General features: G+C 44.6%; 2 protein-coding genes across 3 annotated transcripts in view; one reads left to right on the forward strand and one right to left on the reverse strand.

Moving 5' to 3' along the window:
- Positions 1–509: 509 nt before the first annotated feature.
- MRPL35 (mitochondrial ribosomal protein L35) lies at positions 510–3,174 on the forward strand. Its single transcript, XM_053975047.1, has 4 exons — positions 510–701; positions 785–941; positions 2,437–2,581; positions 2,819–3,174. Exons 1-4 carry the CDS (start codon positions 668–670, stop codon positions 3,005–3,007), a joined length of 525 nt encoding a protein of 174 aa, XP_053831022.1. The 5' UTR covers positions 510–667; the 3' UTR covers positions 3,008–3,174.
- A 2,269-nt stretch (positions 3,175–5,443) lies between these two features.
- The window catches only part of REEP1 (receptor accessory protein 1), a 65,651-nt gene continuing 46,599 nt past the window's right edge, over positions 5,444–24,495 (reverse strand). Inside the window, exons 7-10 of one of the 2 annotated variants that reach the window (XM_053975046.1) lie at positions 24,198–24,366; positions 18,403–18,438; positions 10,089–10,228; positions 5,444–8,070 (exon numbers count right to left, since the gene is read on the reverse strand). In XM_053975046.1, the coding sequence (XP_053831021.1) occupies positions 7,999–8,070; positions 10,089–10,228; positions 18,403–18,438; positions 24,198–24,366 (417 nt within the window). In that variant the 3' untranslated portion in view covers positions 5,444–7,998. Of the gene's footprint in view, positions 8,071–10,088; positions 10,229–14,343; positions 14,390–18,402; positions 18,439–24,197; positions 24,367–24,495 lie in introns of those variants that run through there. The other variant, XM_053975045.1, reaches the window with a different exon arrangement.

Consider the following 24,495-nt stretch of genomic DNA (forward strand, 5'->3'; position numbering starts at 1 on the left):
ACGCTTCTGCCCATCCCCTCTTATCCCATTGCCCGGCAGCACCGAGCAGAGCCGGGTCCCTGCTCCGAGCACTGACAGTGTACAAATAACTTCGGACACTGACGGACATGGATGAGGTCTCCTCTCAGGTCTGTGCCCGAGGCCGAACAGCCCCAGCTCTCTCAGCCTTTCCTCAGGAGAGAGACGCTCCAGTCCCCCAGTCTGAGTGTAACACGACACATTTTATAGCATTTATCAACAATTTACAGCTGTAACCTTTCACAGCTCGCTCCATAAACCTTCTCTCGCTCAGAGCACTCAGAAGCCATTTTTATCTCATCCTTCAACCAGTCCGGCCAGGCTTCTGAAGAGAAAAAAAAAACAGAATACACCAGCAATGTGCACAAACAATGAGTTAAATCCGCCTGGTGCGTTTTTCTAGGGGACTTTAGTGGCTTCAAAGCCCCGGGGCGGAGAGTCGGTGTGTGCCGGTCACTAAAGGTGACGGGTGCGCGGGGGGAAGGAGCGGGGCGGACGGGGAGGACTCTGGGGTGTGAGGGATCCCGGCTCCGGTGCGGGATCTCGGCTCCGGTGCGAGATCCCGGCTCCGGTGCGAGATCCCGGCTCCGGTGCGGCCGCAGTCCCCGTGGGCGGGACCCGGCGCGGCCCCGCCCGGCGCAGCGTGGCCATGGCGGCGGCGGCGGCCCGCGGGGCCCTGGCGGGTCGGTACCGGGGCGGTTTCGGTGTCGGGGCTGGGGGTGTCTGGCTGGGACGTTTGTGCTGAGACTCTCCCGTGTCCCCGCAGGGATCCTGCGGCGCTGGGCCCCCCGCGCGCTCCCGCTCGGCGGCCCCTCCGCCCGCTGCGTCGGGCACGGACCGGCCCCGGCCCCGGCCCCGCTCTGGACCCCGCGGCTGCTCAGCGAGAACCGGCCCCGGGCAGGGCCCCGCTCGGTGCTCAGCAGGTGCGGCTGCGCGGCTTCTCCCTCGTGCGAAAAACCCGTAAAAGGGGTTTCGGATTTATAATGGGGGAGTTTCTCTCTATATATCTTATAGATATGTACCTAATATATATATTTATTTGTATACCTTACATGTTTTAGATGTATTATGTTGTTTCATATAAATAATCTGAAATACTATACATCTCAAATATATGTATATATATATATAAAACTATATTTTATATTAAAATATATTTATACATAAGTACATTTAGGAATATATCTTTTATTCCACTACATATGCATCGCATAATATGCAATATACTGTGAATTTATTATGTATCCTATAACACATATAATTTATCATCGTGTGTATTAGTATTATGTTGTTAGCATAGTCTATGTTATATTTAATAATATAATATGCAGTATTGTATAATTATGTAGTATTATATGCAATACATATTTTATAATATGTAGTATTATATGCAATATGTGTAGTGTATATGTTGAAATTCCTCATATATATATATATACTTATATATATGAATATTTTAGAATCATAGGTTGGAAAGACCTCTAAGATCATCAAGTCCAACCCTTAACCCAGTACTGCCAAGGCTAGCACTAAATCATGTCCTCAAGTGCCACATCCGCACAGATTTTACATTCCTCCAGGGATGGTGACTTGTCCATTGCCCTTGGCAGCCTGTTCAGTACTTGACAGCTCCTTCTGTGAAGAAAGTTTTCCTTAGAGTCAATCTAAACCTCCCTGGCAAAACTTTCTCTTGGTCCTGTTGTTTGTTTCTTGGGAGAAGAGACTGACCCCATTCCCCATTCCCCATTCCCTATACATATATATATATATATATATATATATATATACACAGAGATTAGACAGATAGATAGATTACATACAGAGATAGATAATCAGACAAACATACAAACCTATGTATAATATATAAACCACAGTCTGACACTCTTGGGCTCCTTTTCACTCTGCAGTGGGTCTGTGTTTAGCCCTAAAGCCTCCCACTTCAGTCACCATTAATGCTTGAAGCAGGGGGTAAATTAGGATATTCTTTGCAGCTATATTTTACTTAGTCTTGTAATCACTACTGTTTCTCTTGCTGCTGATGGGTGCTGGACTAGATGATTTACGAGGTCCCTTCCAACTCAAACTATTTTGTGATTAATATTCTAAAAGTAATTTCTGAATCCAAGTAACAGCTGAATATTGGCTTCTGAGTGTTTGACTGCTTTTAGTAGATTGAAAAAAAAGGTGCTCTGTGTGGAATAATAAGTTTGAGCTGAATTTTGACAAGAGTCCAGCCCTGACATTGGTATTCTACACCCATTAGGTGCTGTAATATTAGGGGAGTCCTTTTTACCCTTCAAACAAGCCACAGCTCTCCTGATCTCTCTTGTGTGAGAGGCAGTGATTTCTTTTAGAAAAAGGTGTTTCATTCCTGTTCTGTTTCCCTCTCCATTTTGGGGTTGGTTTGGTTTTTTTTAGTGTCACACCTCTACTTCCAAGTTTACTCCAGCAGCCAGCAAGGACCCTCACCTACTGCAGCCTACGGAAAGGAAAGAGGAAAAGTGTGAAATCCGTGGTCAAGAGGTTCCTCCGGCTGCACAATGGCCTCTGGGTTAGGAGAAAGGTGAGATTTTTTGGATCATGAGAGCCTGTTCTTTACAGTCAGGATAAAGTGTAATTGTTTTCCTTCACCTGAAGGGCAGTGGCTGGTGTGGAAGTTAAAACAAGCTCTGTAGAGAGACTCCCATTTTCCTGAAAGGGGGGGATTTATCCAGGTTTGCTGAGCAGCGTGGCTGCGTTTGTGTATTTGCAGTGACCTGCTAAGAAGTGGGGTTCTTCTGTGTGTCTTTTCTCCTGACAGGCTGGTTATAAGAAGAAGCTGTGGAAGAAGTCAGCTGCTCAGAAGAAGCGTTTGAGGGAGTTGGTGTTGTGCACGAGGACACAATGTAAACTGCTGGATAAAATGACCACTTCCTTCTGGAAAAGAAGGAACTGGTACGTTGATGACCCCTTCCAGAAGTACCACGACCGCACGAATCTCCGTGTGTAGAAATCTTGGGTTTGCACATCTCTGGGGAAGGGGCAGTGGTCGTGTGGCATGGTCTGGGTTTTGGAACATACATCTGTTCTGGCTGTACTTTTTTAAATAAACATGTGCATATCATCTGAGCAGAATTATGGGAATCAATGCCCACAATAAAGGAATACTCAAATTTATCTTCATCTGCTGTTTGTTTTACTTAGCAGAGGTCAGGCTGGTCACCCACACATTCTGATGTCTGGTGGTTTCCTGTGATTGTCTGTCATGGAGGAATACACTAAACAGCACTAAAAGTTAATAATTCAACATACTTAATCTTATTTTTTAAAATAAATATGTTTAAATAACCCCAGAATCTATTTTTCTGTATCCATACTAAGTGGTGGCTCACTGAATGGAGTCTTCTGGGGAAGAGGAAAAAGGAGAGCAGGGTCCATCTTAGCACTGTTGCCTGTCACAATAACACATTATTGCCTTGTGTCCATGCTAGAAAGTGTAGGAGAAAAAAAAAAAAAAAACCCAAACCACTTTCATAGCTACATGCTGGTTTTACAACTGATTTTAAAATGTACTGGCCACCAGCTTTCATTACAGGACTCACATTTTGTGCCCTCTGTTGGTTTTTGAGTAGTAGAATCTATTCTTTGTGTCCTGCACAACGTCCTCAAGCAGACAAGTCAGAATAATTTCTTGTTTATTTTTCCTTTAAATCTAAATTGACTTCATAGTGCACATTCCTGGTCACACATAAATGGAACAAACCCAAGGGTTTATTGTGTGGTCTGTTTGGAGTGAGCAGTTCAACTAGACCCTGGTTTTGCTAAGGGCTGGATCAGATGTTTTCTCTACAAAGCTGATACTCCAGAAAGTGTATGAAAGCAATACTTTAAAGCATTCCCTGATAACCCATTTTTGAGCAGACAGTCCCTGGTTATCAGTCCCAGAGCTGCCTGTACAGCAGAGGTGGTTTGCTGTACAAGGCTGTAGCATTGCAATGAATTCACTAGTTACTCAGAGTGTTCAGTAGCTGTATTTTGTTCTTTTTCCAGTTCATGATACAGAAAGTTCTGAAGGACATGCAGCACTTAGTGAATACATCTATATACAGTCAGCCAGAATTCAGATAAAAATAATACAGCAATCAAAGTGATTATTCTGGCCTGCCAGATACATTGAACAGACTAAAGATGTTTGGTTTTGTTTTTTGTTCTTTTTTTTTTTAATAAAGAAAAGATTAAGACTTTATTCAAGATGTATATCGAGCAGTATAACAAAACCAGCAAAACATCAACCTTTGGAATACTGTTGTAATGGCCGTCCTTGTGAGGCATCAAGTGTACCATTGTATCACAGACCTTTTCTACCCATCACAGGAAAGAAATCACACCAAGTGCACAATTATGAGCCTTAAACAGTTTGTCTAAACGCAAATCCCAACGTGTTCTCTGCTAGTTCAAATGTGCTGGATGCAAAACAGGTACCTGAAACTAACAGCAAAAGGGAGACTGTGGGTGAGGAGCACAAGGGTTCATCACGACACGAGGACTCGCCAGCAGCCAGAGGCAGCAGGTTGTTTACAGGAGGAGCATCGTCTCCAAGCAGCTTTCTCCCTCCTAGCAGGAATAAATTGCCTGATTCCTTCTGTGCTGGGTTTGCACTTCCACAAGGTTTTTAGGTTGGTTCATTCCAGGGTGACAGGGACACACGTGAAGTCTGTCTTGTTTTTGATAGGATCCTGATTCAGCAGTTGGTGACTGCTGGAGCTGCACTGATGCTGACCCCTACGGCAGGAGAGGAGGCACAGAGGGGTGCACTTGGCTGCTCCAGGCTTATTTCTTCATAACTGCATGAGTTTATGGTAAACTGGGGAGGTTATTCACAGGCCTGTTTACCACAGACCACCTCCAGCTGCAGTTTCCCTCCCCTCAGCCTCAATTTTATGTGCTTAAAATAATGCATGTTTCACTGGAGCCTTGGGATGGGTAAAGGCTGTTTCCTAGGGCTGGCCTGTTCTCTTCAGAGTTCCACTCTCTCAGCCCTCTCTGAGACATCAGGAGGTGCCTGCCTGCCCTACAGGACTGATGGTAGGGGCCAACTGCCTGAAAGGCCCCAAAACTGGGCTTTTTAAACTAAGCCAGATCTGCTATTTTAAAACCATCAGCTGAAAGATTGCTTGATTTTAGGAGGGGAGATCTGGAAGTGCTCAACCAGCCTGCGCACTCAAAGCTGGAACAGGAAGGGAGCTGAGAACTGCTCCTTTCCAACACAGGCCTAGAAAGCATCCATCCATCCATCCATCCATCCATCCATCCATCCATCCATCCATCCATCCATCCATCCCTCCATTCATCCATCCATCCATCCATCCCTCCCTCCCTCCATCCATCCATCCATCCATCCCTCCATCCATCCATCCATCCATCCATCCATCCATCCATCCATCCATCCATCCATCCATCCATCCATCCATCCATCCATCCATCCATCCATCCCTGCCTCCTCTCCTGTGCGGGGTCCTGCACACCCCGGGTTGCCGGGAGGGGTCAGCAGCAGCGCAGGAAGGCGACTCGCCGAACTGGGCTCGCTCCTTGGCAGAGGCTCCAGGGAAAAGCTGGAACAAAAGACTTCAGGGTGGTTTTTATCCGGAATGAACACACGCAGCTGTGACACCGAGCTGACAGGCTGGGGGCAGCCCCTGTAAACAACCTGTGCGAGGAAGGTGAGGAATCAAAGCGAGTGGCCGCTCTCGTCTGTACAGAGCACTGGAGCACAAGGAGCACAAGTGCACGAGGTCAGGCATTTACATCTGTCTATCTATATGCAAATATACAGCTCCGTTGATAATACATTTTTTCTTTTCCAGAGATATGAAAAGGTTTATTTTCTCGTTTATACAGTGAATGTTTTGAGAGATATAAGGCAACTCCCTTGTCAACATTTCACCTCAGCACTTAAGAAATGCTAAACAGTCAAGTTTACAGTAAAACAGCAGATTAGACGCACATTAAATAGTTTTAGTGAGAGTCAATGTTAATACGGCATGTCTGAGATTAGAACTTGTCAGATGTTATGCAGCTCTATGTTGTTTGGGTTATTTGGCATAATTGAGTGCAAACTTGTCAGCTTCTTTTTTATCTTACAGCAGCCCATTGCATAGCAGGGAAACATGGCTTGCTTGCAACAGGATTTTATTTTCTGCTAACAGTGCAGGCAGTTTTCCTATTTCTTTTAATGTTAGCCAAAAGAAATCAAATAAACTCTAAAGCTGCTTAGAAGTAAAAAACATAAGCTTAGCTTCTCAAAGCTTTTGCTGAGTATCTTCCAGGGACCAACTCTTCTGTAACCGTTCTTTAGACAGGTTTATTTGAGTTTTTTTTTTTAATTTACTTTCTGAAGAATTTTTCAAAATTTGCAAAATATGACTGAATCAGCACATGAAAATAAAATTCTCAGGTAATGAGGCCAAATACTGTGGCAGATACAGGAACCACCTGCTTGATTTTCCATTTCCTAGCCAGGTCACATAAACATTTCTCTGTGTGCGTAATTTTTTTCTTTCTTCCCCACACATGTAGGAAGCTGTGGGGGTGACCTCGGGGATCCAGCAGATGGGCAGCTGGGATATGGACGCACACCCGGCAGAGAAATGGTTTCAAAGGCCACTTCAGAGTTATCTCCAAGCCTGGCACACTCCAGCTGGCTTTTGGCACCCTGGGCTGCTGCACCTGAGCCAGACGAACAGTGACACCATCGAGCCCCTGTGCTGATCCATTGGTGATGGCACATCCTACATAATGCTAAATCTTTTTCTAGTCTACGTGACAGGTCCAAGAGCAAACACAAAGGGTCATGTAATTAACTTATGTGTGAATCTCACATGCTCAACACTTACAAGAGACACCAACTTGAAGCACAAATACACAAACCCTACCATGTCTTCCTCTTCTTTTATATTTCCCATTTATATATGGATACAAATAAACCACTCAGTTTGGTTCTTGTGGTTCTAACCAAACTCCACACTACAGGAGAAATTCCAGGCTTCCAAAAGCAGCTCAGACCCAGCACCCTCCTCTGCTCATGCAAGCAGAACAGCAGCCCCTCAGCAGTAGAGCAGAGTGCTGGGACTGGCGCTATTGCAGCAGGGGAGAAAGGTGTGGTTTTTCCCTGGAAATGCATCACTAAAGTGATTCTAATTTCTGTTGCTGCAGCTTGCTCAAGCCTGGCTTGCTCACACTTTAAAACTCGCAGTAGAACATTGGCCACAAATGGTGGGATTTAGTTCTTCTACGCATAATTTTCCACAAAATACTCTCCTGTCTCAGGCTGATCGAAATTAGGACTCTCTCTTCATTACATCATTGAAACAATTTTTTTTTCTCTTGCACATCACTTCCTCATCCTCTGTAAGTGGTTCTGTCTCTGTGGGTTTAGCACGATGGTTTTCACAGAACATGTGATTTACTTGCAGAAAAACGCAGTTGCAGCTCAGCTTTCACTAACAAATCTTGGACATTTTGTACAGTCAGAGTACTTTGACATTTGTTACATCATTCACAGTCTTGAGGAGGAAGGGAGGAAAGAGAAATCCATGGGTTCTGCAAATCCACTTCATCCATGATAAAGCCATAAATAAATACATTGTCGATGTAGCATCATGAGTAATTGATTATTGTTGTTTCCTCTGGGCATTCACAGAGCAAGAGCTATGCAGACACAAATGAAACTGTAAATGTACACTGTGGGTGGGTGCACACTCTGCAAACCAAACCAGGACCCCTCACCTGCAGGTGCCTGCCAGAGTGTCCTACCCACGTCAGGGACAAACGCCAGCAGCAAGCCACAGAAGGATGCGGAGAGAGGAGGGAGAAAGGCCATGTCTACAGTGCTCTACATCAAAGCACATCCATCCCACTGCTGTTTCCTACTTTATGAATGAGTAGCTCTTTAAGGCAGAAGAGAGACATTCTGTGGATCTTGGTGCTATTGGCTCATTGCACTCACATTGTTTCAGTGGCAGAGGACGAGGTACTTTTCTTCCTGAAGCGAGGTCTAAGGGTCCTAGGCGGTGCCTGCAGAAAAGCAAGACAAAACTTCAGAGGCATAGTAAGAAACATCTTTTTTTTTTCCTTACAACTCACCCATTTTTGTGGGACCTCTGTGGAAGGATCCTCTTCCAAGCATGAAGTAATGCAGAAGTTTTGGCCCTGAAGATCAGTAATGAATGGCCAGCTAAGGGATAATCTCTTTAAGAAACCTGTTGTGTACCCAGGTTACATGAACACATTCCCCTCTGGTGCTTGGTTAGAGGTGTGGGTAAAGATTGCTAATAACTCAAAGTTGAAAGAGCCAGGTCAAACTGGTGCCATTTACAGCAGCTCATGGATCTAGAGATCAAACTGGTGGCAAGAAGCCAGCTCTGATGTCTCCCAGCCCATCCTGCCCTGTCCAACCCATCCACAGCTCCTTGGAGGGTACAGCTCATGGCATTACAAAGCTGAAGGGTTTCCCAAGACACCAGGCCTGTAATTCTGATGAGGTAAAACTCTTTAAAGTCACCCTCTTGCTTGGGAAAGAGGCCAGACAAAATCTGTTGAAATTATTTTAGAAACCAGCTATTGGAATTCTGCTTTGTAGTCAGCTGGTGCAGAGCTTTTACAAGGAGCCCTGACTGCCCAGGAGGAGGCAGACCAACTTCATGAATCTGGTTTCCTGTGGTTAACTCTGTTCTCCAGACTCAGACAGACATTAGTTAGGCTAGCAAACAAATGAAAGAAAAAGCCCTAATCTGCAGTGCCTACTTGTCTCAGAAGAGTTCTAGTGTGGCATTGTGTCTCATGAGCTTCACAACAAGAAATGGTTATGAGATGTTGTAACAGGGCACGGATTCTCAGTGTGGAGGCCTGTCACTGCAGCAAGTAACACTGCAAGGTGTGGTAGGCTCTTCTACTCCATTTACATAAACATCCAAAGCCTTGTTTTCTTACTAGCATTAACCTATATTTACCTGTAAGGGCCTGACAGGACCAAAGCAAGGACTTTTCTGTTTTATAGGACTTTCAAACCCAAGACCATGCCATGTTTCTGCATTCCCATGATGCAGCAAGGTATAACTATTCACATAGACAAGGGACTGCAGCATGGTGAGATTTTGTTTAGCCTCCACTAAATCTCCATTTTTTCTAGCTTGACCACAAACCAAAGTAGTTTCTCACAGAGATGGGATTAATCCAACATTTCACCCCATCTTCCAAGCCTGAAATCTTACCCCAGGTCCCCATGGTGAATCCCCAACAGCAAAACAGATCTGGATGGGATGGCTGTGGCCAGAAAGCACAGCTGGAGCAGAGGTGAGGAGCAAAGCTGCTTTGTAGAGCAGTAATGGATCCCACACCACACCTGACTCCATAGCTGCTGGCTCCGAGTAGCTCTCTGCAGCCAGGAGCCCAGGGACACAGCCAGACCACTAGAGCAGCACCTCCTGCAGCTTGGGAGAAGGCTGCTCTTGGGGAAACCATGTGGCTCTTAAAGCAAAGCTGTCACTAACTGCACAGCCAAGACTCTTAAATGGGGCATGAACAGCTCTGCCTCCATTGGGAGGCCACTGGACAGCTCTGGGAGTAACTGGAGAGGCTGCACCTTTCCATGGTGTTCCTTTCAGAACAGAGCAGCCCAGACTTTGGTGAAAGCCCCCACAAGTAGGACACCCAGCAGAAGGGATTGCAGCTGCTGACCAAGCCACACCGCTCCACTCCCTCACGCTGAGCCAAGGGAAGGAGGGAACCAGCTCAGCTTCCCACAGGTGGAGATCTCAGCTGCTGGCTGTGGCTCCATCCACCCTGCCCAGATCTGCAAGTCTTTGCCTACAGCATCTCCCAGAGAGGTTTTATTTCCTCCGTAACAAAATGTTGCAAAAAATTTGGCAAATCAGAGTGAGATCTGCATTTCCTTTAGTTATTTTGTTTCCCTGAAGCAACTTAAAGTGTATTTAGTGAGTTTAGACCAGAGAGAGGTGTTTGTTCAGTTGAAGATTCCAGCTGAAGGATCAAGGAACATCATAGAAGGAGGATACTTGAGAATATGGAAGTACCTCAAGGGGCTGATCCTTCTTTTTGGGCCTTTTGTTCATGGATGCACAATCATTCTCTTCATCATCTGAGAACACTGAGCCTTTTGTTTCACAGTTTGTCTCAGCTGGCTTCTCATACCTAATGTCCACACTTATTTCACCTATTTAACACAGCCATTTGCAGCCTAAATGTGAAGACAAGGGGTGAGGAAATAAGTGATGGTTTGATTCACACAAATGTCACTCACTGCAAAGCCATGCATCTTCCAGGGATTAACAGACAGAAGGGTCACACATCACACTCTAATAATAGCAGCTGTGGGGTTAGAAATCAATAGGGTCTTGTTTACAAAGCCATTATAAAGTCTACTTTGATTATTTTACATGGAATTGAGATTAAATTCACAGCTTCTGCTGTTTGAGAGGTTGACTCTAGAAAGATTTTTTTGTTTGTTTGTTTGCTCAGGGATAAATGAAATAACTGATTTATTGAATTGCTGGTTCCATCCGTAGCTCCTGCATTTACTGCTTCCTCTAGAAGGCTCCAAATGGGTGTTGAAGTCCTCTGTTAAGCACAGAGAGACCTACCTGGGATGCAGAAATAGGAAACACAGCAGCACTTACAGACTTGAAACTGAGAGTGGTCAAGGCAAGCACTCAGTCTGAGATCCACTGAACTTCTCAAAAACCTTCACCAGGTACTGAATGGACCCTCATCGAGTGGGTGTGTTGCTGGAAAACCAGTGCAGGGAAAAGTCTCTCTTCTGTCACTCTGGAGTAAATGTGGTGGAGCACTGGCTCTGCTGATGTTCCTGAAGGCAGTTTATGGCCTCATAACTTCAAACCACAAACAGTTGGTGGTTCTTACCCTGGTAACTTATGGCACAATCTTTGTGGGACTGGTCGTGTTACACAACACAATCCATTTGCTGCCTAAATACAGACAGCAAATGAGACACTATTTTTAATGGCCAGCCCAAAGCAAGAGGTACAGAAGAGGAAACTCAACATGACCACTTTTCCTGCTCTCCATAGTTTCTTACCAGCAGGGCTGGAGGTTTCTCTGTTTAACTGAGAGGGCTTTTTTGATTCTGAAACATGGTAGGAGTGGAACTATTTGCTGTTTAGCTGGCATTAATCAGAATTTCTGGGTCTGTACTTTGTTGCATGAACATACATAGAAAAGTGCTTCTTGTCTCAGCCTGACTGTAAGAGTCTGCTGGACCAAAGACTGAACCCCAAAGACTGAAACCAAAGACGATTCTTAAACATCTAATACTTACTAATCCATTTTGATTCTTAAAGCCCAAAAGAAGTGAATTCTTCGACAGCTCTTTCAGTTGCTTAACAAACAGAGGGGAAATGATTTGGCTACAGCAACACCACAAGTCACAAGCAGGTCACTGGGGCTCTCCCCAGTGCCAGATTAAAGTCAGCAGCTAATCACTCTCAGCCCACAGGATGCAGCTGCTGCTCGAGACAGCAGCCTGTGCACACCATCATCTAGCCACTGTGTTTCTACCCCTTTGTCACCATTCACATGGGCAGGCTGGAAGACACCACTGCAGGTCTTCAGGAAGAGCTGGAAGTTGACTTTTTCCCCAGCTGTACTGAAGTTTTTGATAGTCATGTTGCAGAGAGGCCCAGGATAATGCTGAAATATTTTTCTTCTGTGTAGGACTGTAGTGTGAATACTGAACTGTGGGGAGAATTAAATGTTCTCTAGATCACATGGCAAAAGAATACAGGAATGTTTTGGTTTACTATTTTATCCCTCCACTTGGGAAGTGATAAATGCAGGAGCAGCCTAGCTTAGACCCTCTTGGATGTGGAAGCTGTTCTTTGCTGCCTGCCTAAGCCAAAACAAAATTCAGTCAAGTTTAGTAGAAGTGGGTCAGAACTTCTTTTAACGGCCTCACTGAGGTTTGCACAGTGGCCCAACAACACATCTCCATCTGTGTGCCACTGAGAGCAGACAGGGGCTTTCACCAGGGAAAAAGGGCTTTGAGTGGGACAGGATGGAGGGGTGTTGGAGAACCAGAGTTAGGGTGGTCAGTGACCAGAGTGAGGAGACACTGGCTGCTGAGGCTGAGTGAATAGAATCATGACAATGTGCCCTGCTCCCATTCTACAACCAGCCACTCCCCTGGAAAAGGAGACAGAAGGAACTGTTAGTCTGATAATGCTTCTGTGGATCCCATGGTTTTGCAGCATACATTGCTTTCTTCATTACTGTTCTCTCTCTTAAATTAGATGCTGGGCAAAAAAGATACCCTGCAAGCTCTGCCATCCATGTCACCTCCACAGCAGGCACAGTCTCCTGCAGGGTTTTCCATTCTCCCCATCAGTTCAAATATCACATCTATGTCCTGAAGCTGCTTCCATGAAGATCAAGAGAAGAGCTCGGCCTCCAAGCTGGTGCATACTGCTTTGATCCCCACAGCTGAGGTCTGAAAAGTTCACTGGAAGTTGGGCTGATGCCCTCTTCTGCCCTGCTCCATGTCATTGTAAGTGGGACACTGAAAACCAGCCAAATGGGAACCAGTTTAGCTTCAGCCTCACTGAACTGGAAAAGGGAAGATGGGCTCTCCTAGGCTTTCCCACTGCTTTTCTGGCCATTGCTAAGAAAAGATCTTTGATACACACGGCACTTTCCTTACAACCTGGAACAAGAAGGGAGGACTCCCTGCCCATCCTGCCTTGGGAAGGACATCTGTATTGTGAGCAACCCAAGCTCGTGTTGATCTGCCAGAGTTTGGGGTGCCAGCCTTTGTCCCACATTTGTGGAAGCCTTCTGCTGTTGTGGGATGGCAGAGAACTCATCTCCAAAGAGCAGCTGCTGTGTGAGCCCCAGCTCTGAAATTGTTATTTTTTGTGAATATGGTGATGACATGATAAAAAACTGATTTTCTGACACCAAGAGAGTGAGTAAAAAATAAAGCAGGGGTTAATCAGAAGAACAAACACACATGTGAGAAACTGCTGAGAAAGGAGATGGAGGTTTAAAGTGAATGAAAGGGTTCTGGGACACCAAGGTTTGTTACCAGAGAAGGTAAAGATTGAGGAGCAAAACATACTGTCAGGGCTGGAACATGCATTTTGAGGACAGCACTTGGCCTTGGGTGATCTCCTGTGTGTTTCTAAGAGCCATCTTAATGATCTGAGGCTGTGGGGCCTCAGGTCACTATCAGATGTCCCCAGAGCAGCAGAGTCAGCAGTGTGTGCTGCTCCAGGGAGCAGCCAACAACCCCAGGGACTGTCACAGCCAGGAGGTGGCTGTGTGAAAACACAGATCATACACCAGACCTTTGCCCTGACTCTGTTTGGGAGACTCTCACTCCCCATCCCAGGGTGGGCTGTGTTTTAGGTGTCTCCACCTGTTATATTTATGGCTCCACATCTTTGTGTGAAGGGGCTGAATTGCTGCAGAAGTGGGAAATGGGCTGGTCTTCCAGGACTAAAGCTGCTGCTGCCTCTTGCAAACACCTTTTCAGTGCACAGACCAGATTACACTCCTGTGTCCACTAAAGCAAGACAGAATCTGACTGTAAACAGTCTAAGGAAACAGATTATTCCAGTTAATTCCCTTAATTACAGTTTCTATCATTCCATCATAATTCCTCCCAAGGGAACTGATACAACCAACACATTGTGAGGGAAGCCCTGAAAATGGGCACATTTCAAGTTAAAGTAGACATTTGAGTGCTCTGCAGAGTTGGGATCTGAGCAGTTAATGCAGCTCAGGGAACAACCCAGCAAGGACCAGGAAATGTAGGGCCAGATCATTGCAACCTTTGATCTCTATGATTCAACAAGGCTAAGAAATTTCACTTGCAAAACTCTTCCTAGAGCAGTATCTGGGATTCAGCAGTGTGCTGTTTTTTTTCAGCAATTACTTTGGTTCAGACTCTGGTCCATGCTGCCATGTAAATGTGTAACAAATTCCTGTGGATTTTCATGAGTACAACAGGACCTGGCCCACTCTAAGTGCAAGTGAACTTTGATCTAGATCCTCTGAAAAATCTGGACACTTAAGTACAGTTACAGTGGGAACCAGGCAACTTTGACATTGGAACTCCCCTTATTTTGCCAGGCACAATACTTCTTTCTCCCATCGCTTCAATTCCTCAGGAGCAATGGGAAAAACCACAGTCACAGACTACACAAACCAAGAGCGAGGTATTGTATTATTGTAATGGAAGGTAAAGTCACTCCAAAGTTAAGCCTTTCCAGGGGATCATTCATATAAAGAGGTTTGCACACCACTTTATAAGCACAGGAGAACAGATATTTATTTTACGATGGCCATCAGCTTCTTTCCCCTGCAACAAAGATAAATTCACCATCATTTCCAAAAGACATTGACCCAAGACCTGTACTTCCCCAGCAGTTTTCATTGCCAAACCAAGGAGTTAGGAGCAGCCAACTACATCAGAACACACTGCCCAGGAGCCACCAGAGGCAGACATCCTTTCCAAAGCTGGAGTCAAATGCAACCAAAGCAAACAAGCCTAATTACATCAACAAAGTCATCCGTTAATGGAAACACATCCCACAAATGAGTGAGTTGTTAAGTGCTAGTCTATTCCAAACACCTCAGAGGAAAATTCATGCAATCTGTAACACTTACATCAGAGTCCCATAATATTTACATAGAGAAAAAGAAAGAATAAACTGTTAGGAGAAAACATTTGGGTGCAGAGGGGGAAGGAACATTGTATCAGAATACAGAAATATTCATCTTTGCTTTTATATCTGTCATTCAGCTGGAGTTTATTAAACAACAATTAATGTTTTAACTTTCTGCTGGTAAAATGCAAATGTACTTAAAACTACTGATTTTCAGTGAATTTTTTTCTTCCCTGAAGTAACCAAAATACATATGAAACTATTTTTAAATCTCAAAAAGAAAATCACAAATTGCTAGTCAGAAATACCAGCACAAAGTGAGGCAAACCAGCCCTGTAAAAATTTGCTTCAGTATTTAGTAAAGGGAAATTTTAAGGAACAAAATGCCTAGAGCAACAGAAAATTGTTGCTTGTTCTTTAAGTTCAACAAGGCTAAAAAAATATTCCCCGAATGAGAGCTGGAAGCAAAATTGGCTAAGAACCAAAATAAAACCACCTACACCATTTAATTGAATTAGTTCAGAGATGTACAATCAGCTCCCTTGCCATAAAGTCAATTAGTGTTTTTAAAGCATTTTCCACTGTAATAACTTATGTGCACTTCTGAGGGTTGGATTCAGCTAATAGACCAATAAGGTGATTTATTTAAAGCACAATTAAGTGGATGTCCCATCGAGGTCCTTGGTGAGCTGCACTGCTGGTTGGTGTGATCTGATCTGTCACCTTGTGGAGCACAACCCTGCAGTGCACACCCAAAACAGACCCGTTCATCACAAATGTCCCTGCACATTTCTTACACTGCCTAAGGCTTCTGATCAGCATTTTAGTATTAAATGCCCCCTCAAATACTTGCAGTCCCAACAATTTTCCTGATATACAGCTGATTCTTCAATTCATGAGAGATACATTTATTCTCTGCAAGAATTAAAATGGTTTCTCCCTCTCAACCATGCCCCAGGTCTTTGCAACAGCACCTAAGAGATGTTAGTTGAGAGAACACCACCAAACATAATTTTGTTACTTCTTAAATGCTGGTCCCAAGCAAGACTGTTTAACATTGAACAGCGTTTAAGCATTTGCCAGGCACTGCCAAAAGACAAACAGGTATCCCTGGAGATTTTCACTCTGTCCTCTCTGAAAGGGAAAAAGAGCTCTTACATAATTGTACCACTGTTCCTGAATGCTGCAGCCTGACTTTCCACAGAACACAAAGGAGATAAATCAGAAACTCGGGTTAAAACCTGGAAGGAGTTCCACCAGCAAAGGTGGAACTGGCCTGGAACAAAGGCAAGAGGAGCTGGCATAGGAGCTGTCAAAAAGATGTGTTGGAGTACATCTGTCAAACAGGCTTGTGCTTTAGTGAAGCTGCCCAGAGCAGAGGAGGATGAATGTCCTGAACTGCATCAATGCTTTGTCATGTGCAGACCATGAGGCCAGTGGGAGTGATCCAGCTGGGCAGGAAAGGGCTCTCCTGTGGAGCCAACAGCTTCAGCACAGAGAATCCCACCACTGGTGACAGGGACAGTCCTGCTGCAGAGCAGAGGAGCCCATCAGCACCCAGCCCACCACCACTGGTGACAGGGACAGCTCCAGCTCAGGGGGCTCAGCCTGGCCTTCAGGCCCTGCAGAAATGCACACTCCATGGCACCTGCAGGCCTCATCCTCCTGACACCTTCTCTCAGGGTATCATCTAGGAGCAGAATGCTTGGACTTCAGTTCCACCAGCCTGTGCTCTCCTAAGAGCTGAGGAGCTTTCTGTGAGTCAGAGAGTGAAATAATTAGTTTTACCAACAAGAGCATTAATGCAATTGCTCCTGCCAAAAAGACTGCACCAAGGCTCTAAAGCAGCCTTTAATATCCCTGCTTGAGGAAAGACTTGACTATCTGCCCATTTAGATTATAAACTCTTTGGAAATGAGAACTATTATGATGGGACTCTGAAATTGTCTACACTAAAGTTTGCACCAAGAGAATGTGAGTGCCAATAGCTGAAGGCAACTTCGTCCTAGATAAACAAAATTAGATTCTTTCTTCCCCCAGCTTTTTTGTGGCACTGAAAAATGTTCACATTATGTAGTCAGCTCTCCAAGCTACCAAAGATACACTTACAAAGGAGCATTTTAATGGCAGGCCACTGTCTGAGAGTGCATTAATCTATCTATTGCCCTGGAGACAGAGAAAGGGCAGCCTGTGGAGACAGAATGAGCCCTCTATGACCTAGAGCCTCAGCACATCCCCATTGACATGGTCTAAGGGACTGGATTATGCTGGAGAGGGGGCAGGAATAGTAAAACAAGCAGATGTGAAAGACAGGGTACACAATTTCAACAAGATCCAAATTATTTTGTGTCCAATTCATAAACATATTGGACTGATAGCTGCTTTAGCTTCATTAAAAGACTTTCCTAAGATTACCTCATGACTGTTAAGCCCAAAAGGATTCAGTGATTCTTTTCATAAATAACACTTTGAAATCAAATCCATAAAATAGGTTTAGGCTAAAATTAGAAGAGTTCTAATAAAATGCCCTGTGAATACGAGTGTTTCATGGTTGTTTCAACAGATACCACCTTAAACATGCTTCATTGTCCTGCACAATGGCACACTCACCCAGAAAAGGAAGGGTAACTAATCAAATATGAGGGTGGGTTTGCCACCCACGCAGGGTGCAAGGAGGCTGTGCCAGGCTGGAACCATCAGGCTCCAAGCACCAACACTGCTCAGGGCTCTGGCACCAGGTGCAGGGCTGTGGGAAGGCACAGGTGGCTGCAGCACGGTGGCAGCACTGTGATCCTTTAGTCCTTCTGCTGCTGTCTCCAGGTTGATTAGTGTGCAAAATACACAAAAAGCACACGAGATGAGAAGAAAAGGAGTTAAAAGGTTTAAAAGGTTTTTTTGCTTCCACCAACATGAGACACTGCCAGTCTGTATTTCTTTTTTTCTCCCCAGACAAGCTGCTTGGCAGTCCCATCCTCTGGCATGCCCAAATTGGAGTTCTCCCACTCCTTTCATCTGTCACTGGGAAAAAAATGCAGAAGTGACATGTCTGGGCTCTTAGCAACCGAGCTAACTGGCACAGCACTGAAAAGACCACCAGCAGCTAAACCATTCACTGCACTCTGACGTTTGTAAACACAATAAATGCTGGGGACAGTGGGGACATTTTTCAAAAATGTTTCTGCCAGAGACTGAATCAGGGAGAGTCAGTTCAAGCCTATTTTGTCTTAGCAGGGTCTGCTGCTGGGATTTGCTACATACTCTGTTCACCCCAAACACAAATGTCCTCTCCACCAATGGAGAAACATGTGCCAATCCTTAGGGAACACAGCAAAACAGGGCTGGGGCTGATGAGGTTTTGCTCTTGCTGCATTCCCAGTGGATTTACACCAGCACTGGGGGACATGGGGCAGAGGAGTTACACTGCACAGCAAGGACATGGCACATCCTCTAGAAGATAAGGGAATTAAGTTCTTCTCCAGAGGAACAATCCCCATCCTTGGGTAACACAGGTCAGTATGGTGAGAAGCACTGCCATGAGCACACACACAGCTCCCAAACCCGCTCACAGCCTGGCCTTCCCCTGCTTTGCCCCCCTGGTGTTAGGAAACCCAGTGAGCAAGAGCATCAGGAGCAAGCCAGGCTGGGGAATGCAGCCATGCCCAAAAGGGATGCATGGATACCAGGACACAGGAAATCCAGCACTCACCTCTGAGGAGTCGGCATACCGAGCAACACGTGCACACTGAAAGAGGAGCTGAGCGTTAGGAACTCGTTGGTGAAGCCACTCACTCTTAGAAAACACTTGGCACCATTCTGAAGTGCACTTCAAAGCCCTGGTATGCACAGGGAGATGAGTGACTGACCAGCATGGAGCACAGGAATGTGCCTCATCCCAGGCTGTGTCCATATGGGTGTTAAGGATGGGGTTAGGTTCAGCTCCCTGGTGCAGTTCTCAGACCACTGAACAGAAGTAACTCCTGTCTGGCAGTGTGGATAAGCAATGGGAGCATGGATGCATAACCCAGTGCAAAAGGCTGTATGATAACAAACCCAGGGTGCAATACTGGGATTTGTAAGGCTATGGGCCTGGATTCTTTCAGTAGATTTAGAATTCTTGTAGAAGTCTGGCTGCTGCAACCACTCACACAGCTTCTAAAGAAATCTATCCACACATCCCTGAACTTCCTAAACCAGGAGAGTCCTACAGGAATTAATATCCTGATGGAATTGCCATAAGAATGGGGAGTTGCATTGCACCCTTCAGTGAAAGTAGGTGATTCATAACTGTTCATGAACATGTGAAGTTTACAGCTTCATCTTGAGCACTTGAGCTTCATCTTGAGCTCTTTGTGTTCCAGGAAACAGCCTAAATTTCCAGTTTGAGCCTTTCCATTTAATGCTCACAGTGGCATCAATGACTCCACATTAAAGAAAGTTTTTGAAGAAGAAAAGGGCTTGAGCCCTGTGTGATATTTTTTAGTTATGATTATCCTGCACTGGAGACACTGGAAGTTCTTCTATAGTTCCACAGTCATTTTAAAGCAGCACTTTAGTGCTGAGCAGACGTCTCACTGTCCCTTGCACTCTGGCCTCCACCTTCCTTGTCCCATTGCTGATGCCTGTGCTGCTGCTCTCTACTGGCTTGAGGACCTGACCCAGGTCAAGGGCAACACAGAAGCAAGGGATAGCATTTAACTTGAACCAATTCCTTGACTGGGGTCAGCATGTAAAAATAAGGTTTAAATGTAACCAAAGGAAAAGACAGATGGGCCAGAGGCAAGCAGCTGGGTTACACTCTTTCAGTGGGAGGGCTGCCTCTCATTGGCTGGATGCTGCTGTGAAACTATGGGCTTCCTCAAGAGATCTGCTGTGGGTTCAGCCTCTGATTTTACACAGAAGGAAGATGATCACAGTTTTATGACAGTTTATTCTCTGGGAGTTCAGACAACATATATCTCGGTTGTTCTCACACATCTTTCTGGTTGATGGGGACTGACTCCCCAAACATATCCTGATGTTCCCCCACCTTTGTTCTGAACTGCAAAGCCTTTGGTCCTTCAGCACAAGACCAAAAAAACAGCTTTGATTCTCTCCTGCTCAGAGGAATGGAGAGTATCAGAAAGCACACTGTCCATTTCTGCTTTGAAATCATTCCAGATAAGAATGATCTTAGCCTGGGACAAGCTTAAGCAGAAAGAACACTGGGTTTGGCAATACAGAGGATGGCTGCATTGTTTGTGATCCTCTGCCCCAGGCAGCATCAGCTCTGGACACTGACTGTCCTGTGATGCAACACAAATCAAGATAATACTATAAGGTTTAGAAGTGCAAAAGCTCCTGTTAATAAAGACAAGTCTGTATGTGGATTGTTACTGGACATTTGCCAGAACAACAGCATTCCTTTGAAAAATATTTGTAAATATTGTTCTGGAATTTACAGTTTTCCATAACAATGCACAGCCACATGACATTTACAGTTCCCAAAGGAAAGAGGCAGTTCTGCCTGTGGAAAGGGCACAGGTTGGAACAGGCACCAAAGCAAACTGTCACAGTCCATCATCTGGGTGCCAGGAAAATAAACTGAGAGATGCTGAACCAAGAGTGAAGTGAAAAATCAGATGAAGAGGTGGTGGGCCTGCTACGTGGAAGAAAGGGCTCATAATGTGTCCTTGGTGCCCATCAAAGGAAGGTGTGCACCTTTCCCTGGAGCTGGTGCCTCATGGGATGTGCTGTTTGTGGGGTCAGCAGCCACCCACAAATCAGGGCAAAAGCAGCCTCTGCCTCTTCACATCATCTGGGTGTGGCTTTTGACTGGGTGTGGGGAGGAGGAGAAGGGTCTTTCTGTGTGTGAACACACCAAGAGCCCACTGTGAGCTGAGCAGTCCCACTCCTGCACAAGGACCATCCTCACAGCAGAACTGCAATGGACAGGCACCACTGAAAGGCAGCAAAGACAGCAAAAGGTAGAGGGGGCAAAAAAGTAGCAAAGGGTAGAGATAAAGGAGCAATTCCCCTTGTCTCTTGCTTATCTATTTCTTGGCCTCATAAGACACTCTTCAGCAGGCAAAAAATCCCCTTTGCTGTATCTGCATGAGGTTGTTACAAAATGGCAAACTCTTCACTCAGTACTTTGTGTCAAGAGGGGATTCAAAGAATCACAAATCCATCTAAGCAGCACCATTCACGTTACAAAAATAACAACAGTGGAAACAAAACAGGCTGAGTGTTTGTGTAGCCTGGTCCTACAGCCAGCTTTTGGCCACAGCCACAGCCCACTGGTGTCAGGAGAGCCTTTTCTCACGCTTCAGTAGGCTTGGAAACATGCCCAAGAGTTGTGAAACCAGAACCTGAACCACTGCTGGTGCTCACAGGGGGCTTTAATACCAACAACTCTGAATTTTAGCACAAATTTTAGGCAATAGACCTCTTCCTATCCCCCTGTCTTTCCAAAACACTTTATTTCAGATATCACATCTGCTCTTAAACACAGCAGTCACACAACAGGATTGGAACCAGCAACACCAAGTTCCACACCAGGTCTGGCTGTGTGTCCACTGCTCAGGGAATGGGACCCATAAAAACAACTCTAAGCTCAACCTAAAGAGCCCTCTCTTCTCTAGTGGGGTCAGCTCTCAGCATCTCCATGACAGGTCCTGTGTGATGACAGGGGCTTAGCTTTTATTGGCTAATTTAGTTATTTTGCATTTTTATGTTTTATGTTATGTTCATTTTTATGTTTGCTATTTTTATATTCAGACATAATTGTTCCAGCTATACCATAATTCTAACCATATGAGTTTCAGAGCTCTCATCAAAAAGGGGTGGTGGTTTTGGTGTGTATTTCTTTCCTGAGTGCTTAATCTAAAATTCTATAATAGCAAGGCTATTACCCCTCAGAAACTGAGCTCTGCTGTGTTGTCAGTCAAAGAAAACACACCAGGTAAGAACATGGCTCTGTGTTTTTCACTGTGAGCATAACCTTTAAGTCCAGCCCTCAGCTAATCCCCTTAATTAGTGTGGTCACAAAGAGATCAAGGAGCAGGCACAATTCTAGCTGGCAGCAGTCAAGGACAATCAACATAAGCCTCCTTTGAATTATCTAAAAGTTTAGGTTTTGTTTTGGGAATCATTATCCTCCTATTTTAAGGTTTCTCTTAGAACACTGGGAATGAAGCATTTACAGAAGGAAAGGGTAAGATGTTTCCCTTTCTTGTTGTTTTTGTTTTTTTTTTTTTTTTTTTAATGTTGCTAATATAATTTGTGGATTTGAAGTGGGACTAGAATGGAAGGAAAAAAAAAAGAGGGAAATACCTCTAAAAAGAAAAAAATATCAAACCAAAATTATCTACTTTAAGTCTGCTTTGGGTGACAGGTTGCTGATGTAAGAGGTGATAGAGCACCAGGAAAATAGAAGTACCATGCAGGTTCTGTAAATCACAAGTTTTCTATTTAAAATATGAACACACTCATGCCAAACACATAGTCTGGGTCATTTTTGATGACTCCATCTGATGTCACATCGACTACGTCCCACTATTTCTAAAGCAGGTAAAAAAAAGAGGAGTTCAATGTTTCTGTGAGGCAGTGGGGACATCTGACAGGGACATTTATGTCATCTGAGGGCTTAGAGACAGGAGAAAGGGCTGTGTGTCTGCTGTTCTGTACTGAGTGCTCATGCACATTCTCACATATGCATACACTGCAGGTATATATAGCACACTAATGGGCAGAGGCAAATTCTGTCTATCCCTTGCTTATGTCCAGCTCTCCAACTAAACAAATATGAAAGGTGGAATGATGGAACTATGTCTGGGCTTTGTGTGCCTAGAGCAGTGTCATCTCACCAGAATATGGCCCTCAGGATGTGACACAGCTTGGTTGACACATCACAGTCTTACACACACACACACACCAGTTGACTCTGATCAATTCTCCCCTCCAGACATTTTGACTACACACAAAATGGTGCCCACATGATGTAACAGCACAAGGACTAGAGGGACCAGAACTGTATCTTTCATTAATGTGATCAAAAGTGAGAGCAAAGCTCGTGGCTGGAGTCTCCCACCACCTGCAAGAGGAGTCTGTATTCTCCATAGGTGGAGAATTAGGCACCTCAATGAAATCACCAAGTGAGATGGGACAGATAGAGGTCTTGGAAGATTTTGCAAATCTGTGCAGTTTCCAAAAAAACTGCACATACCCAAAATCTCAAATTACTTGAATCCAAAATTTGTGATAAACACTTAGGCTGAGTTCAAAAAATTTATGAACAATTTTCCAGAGATTCATTCTGAGAGATCCTTGTACACTATGGATACAAAACCAGACCAAAATAAAAAACTCTTGTGTCTTGAGATGGGGGTTTGTGGCCAGGTGAGCTGACTTCACTGTCTCAAGAGCAAAACTACAAAGGCTGCCCTATTCAATGTGGAATTAAGATAACTAAATTATGGTTTATTGATGTCATTATTTAGTTATATCTAAATATATGGCTTTTTAAGGACTTTTCTGTTCCATGTGTGAACACTTTATTTTCAGATTGATTACTTCAAGAGAAGTGTACACAAGACCTTATATAAAGATGAGAATAAAACCACTGTGCACCAACATTTCAGTTTACCCATAAAGAAAATGTATTCAACAGATAATATTTTAAAAAAGGAGAAGTCTGATTCACAGAATTTGTAAAAGACTTGAAGAATACTCTTTAGGAAGGATGAGACAAGACATTTCTAACACCATTCCAAAACTAAAGCAAATTAGAAGGGGTAGCAACTACCCAGGCTTGAAACACTGCAAGTGTTTGCACAGACCTCAACACACACAAGTTGAAACTGCTGAATTTCTGACTTGCCAGCATATGTTTCACAAGCTACCAAATGCAACATGCCTGCAACTTTCCATGGCTTCTCATCACAGCACTGGAGTTGAGTGATCTTTGGTGGTGTGTGGGAATCCCAGAAACCATCTGGAGCCACCTACTTGGGATAACCCTCCATGTCTCAATTTTTGAGATCTAATCTGCAAAGTTATCTCCAATTACATGTTTTGGATTTGGACTCAAAAAGATTTCTTTAACCAAACTTGAAATAAAATTTTTAACTGAATCCTCAGGAATGGATCTTATTTACAGCATGATGTTTCTTCCCTTTGTTATTTCAGAATTACAAAATAAACCACTGCCCTTAGGACACAGTTTTTTCAGCATGGCTTGCAGCCCCCAGCCCAGCTTTCGAGCTCAGGTTGCAAAGACTGAGTCTGGCTTCTCTGAACACTCAAGTCCCATCCTTGGTACCAGCCAGGAATAGTAACCATCAAATGATGATACTGTTTTTTTCACCTAAGTGCCAAGAGACTCAACAGCATGTCTGTGTCCTGGGAATTCTGGTCTGCGCTGCCTGCAGTCTCCATTTCTCTCTGGTCCTGCCAAGGGCATGACTTCATTGAACGGTGTGATATTCCAGACAGCAAAACACTGAAAACAACACTGGCACTTACCTGAGCTGCCAGTGCCTTCTGATGCACTTCTGGATGGTTTTGGGTGGCTCTGTTTGCTACTTGTTCGTACAGTGACCGAAGGAGGAACAGTGCTGCTGCTGTCTCCACGGATCGTCGAGAGATCCTGCATGCTAAAGCTCCGTAGTCTCTCAGACAGGGCTCCCTGTCCCTAGTTAAACAAGCAAGTAAATAACACCAAGTTAGATCCAACATTTTGAGACTTTTTGCTCTCTTGATCATTGAAATCCATCAGGACAATAGGAAAAGAAAAAAAATTGTGTGGTCTAGTAACCTAGAG

The sequence above is a fragment of the Vidua macroura genome, chromosome 4 (assembly GCF_024509145.1).
Source record: "Vidua macroura isolate BioBank_ID:100142 chromosome 4, ASM2450914v1, whole genome shotgun sequence".
Classification (NCBI taxonomy): domain Eukaryota; kingdom Metazoa; phylum Chordata; class Aves; order Passeriformes; family Viduidae; genus Vidua; species Vidua macroura.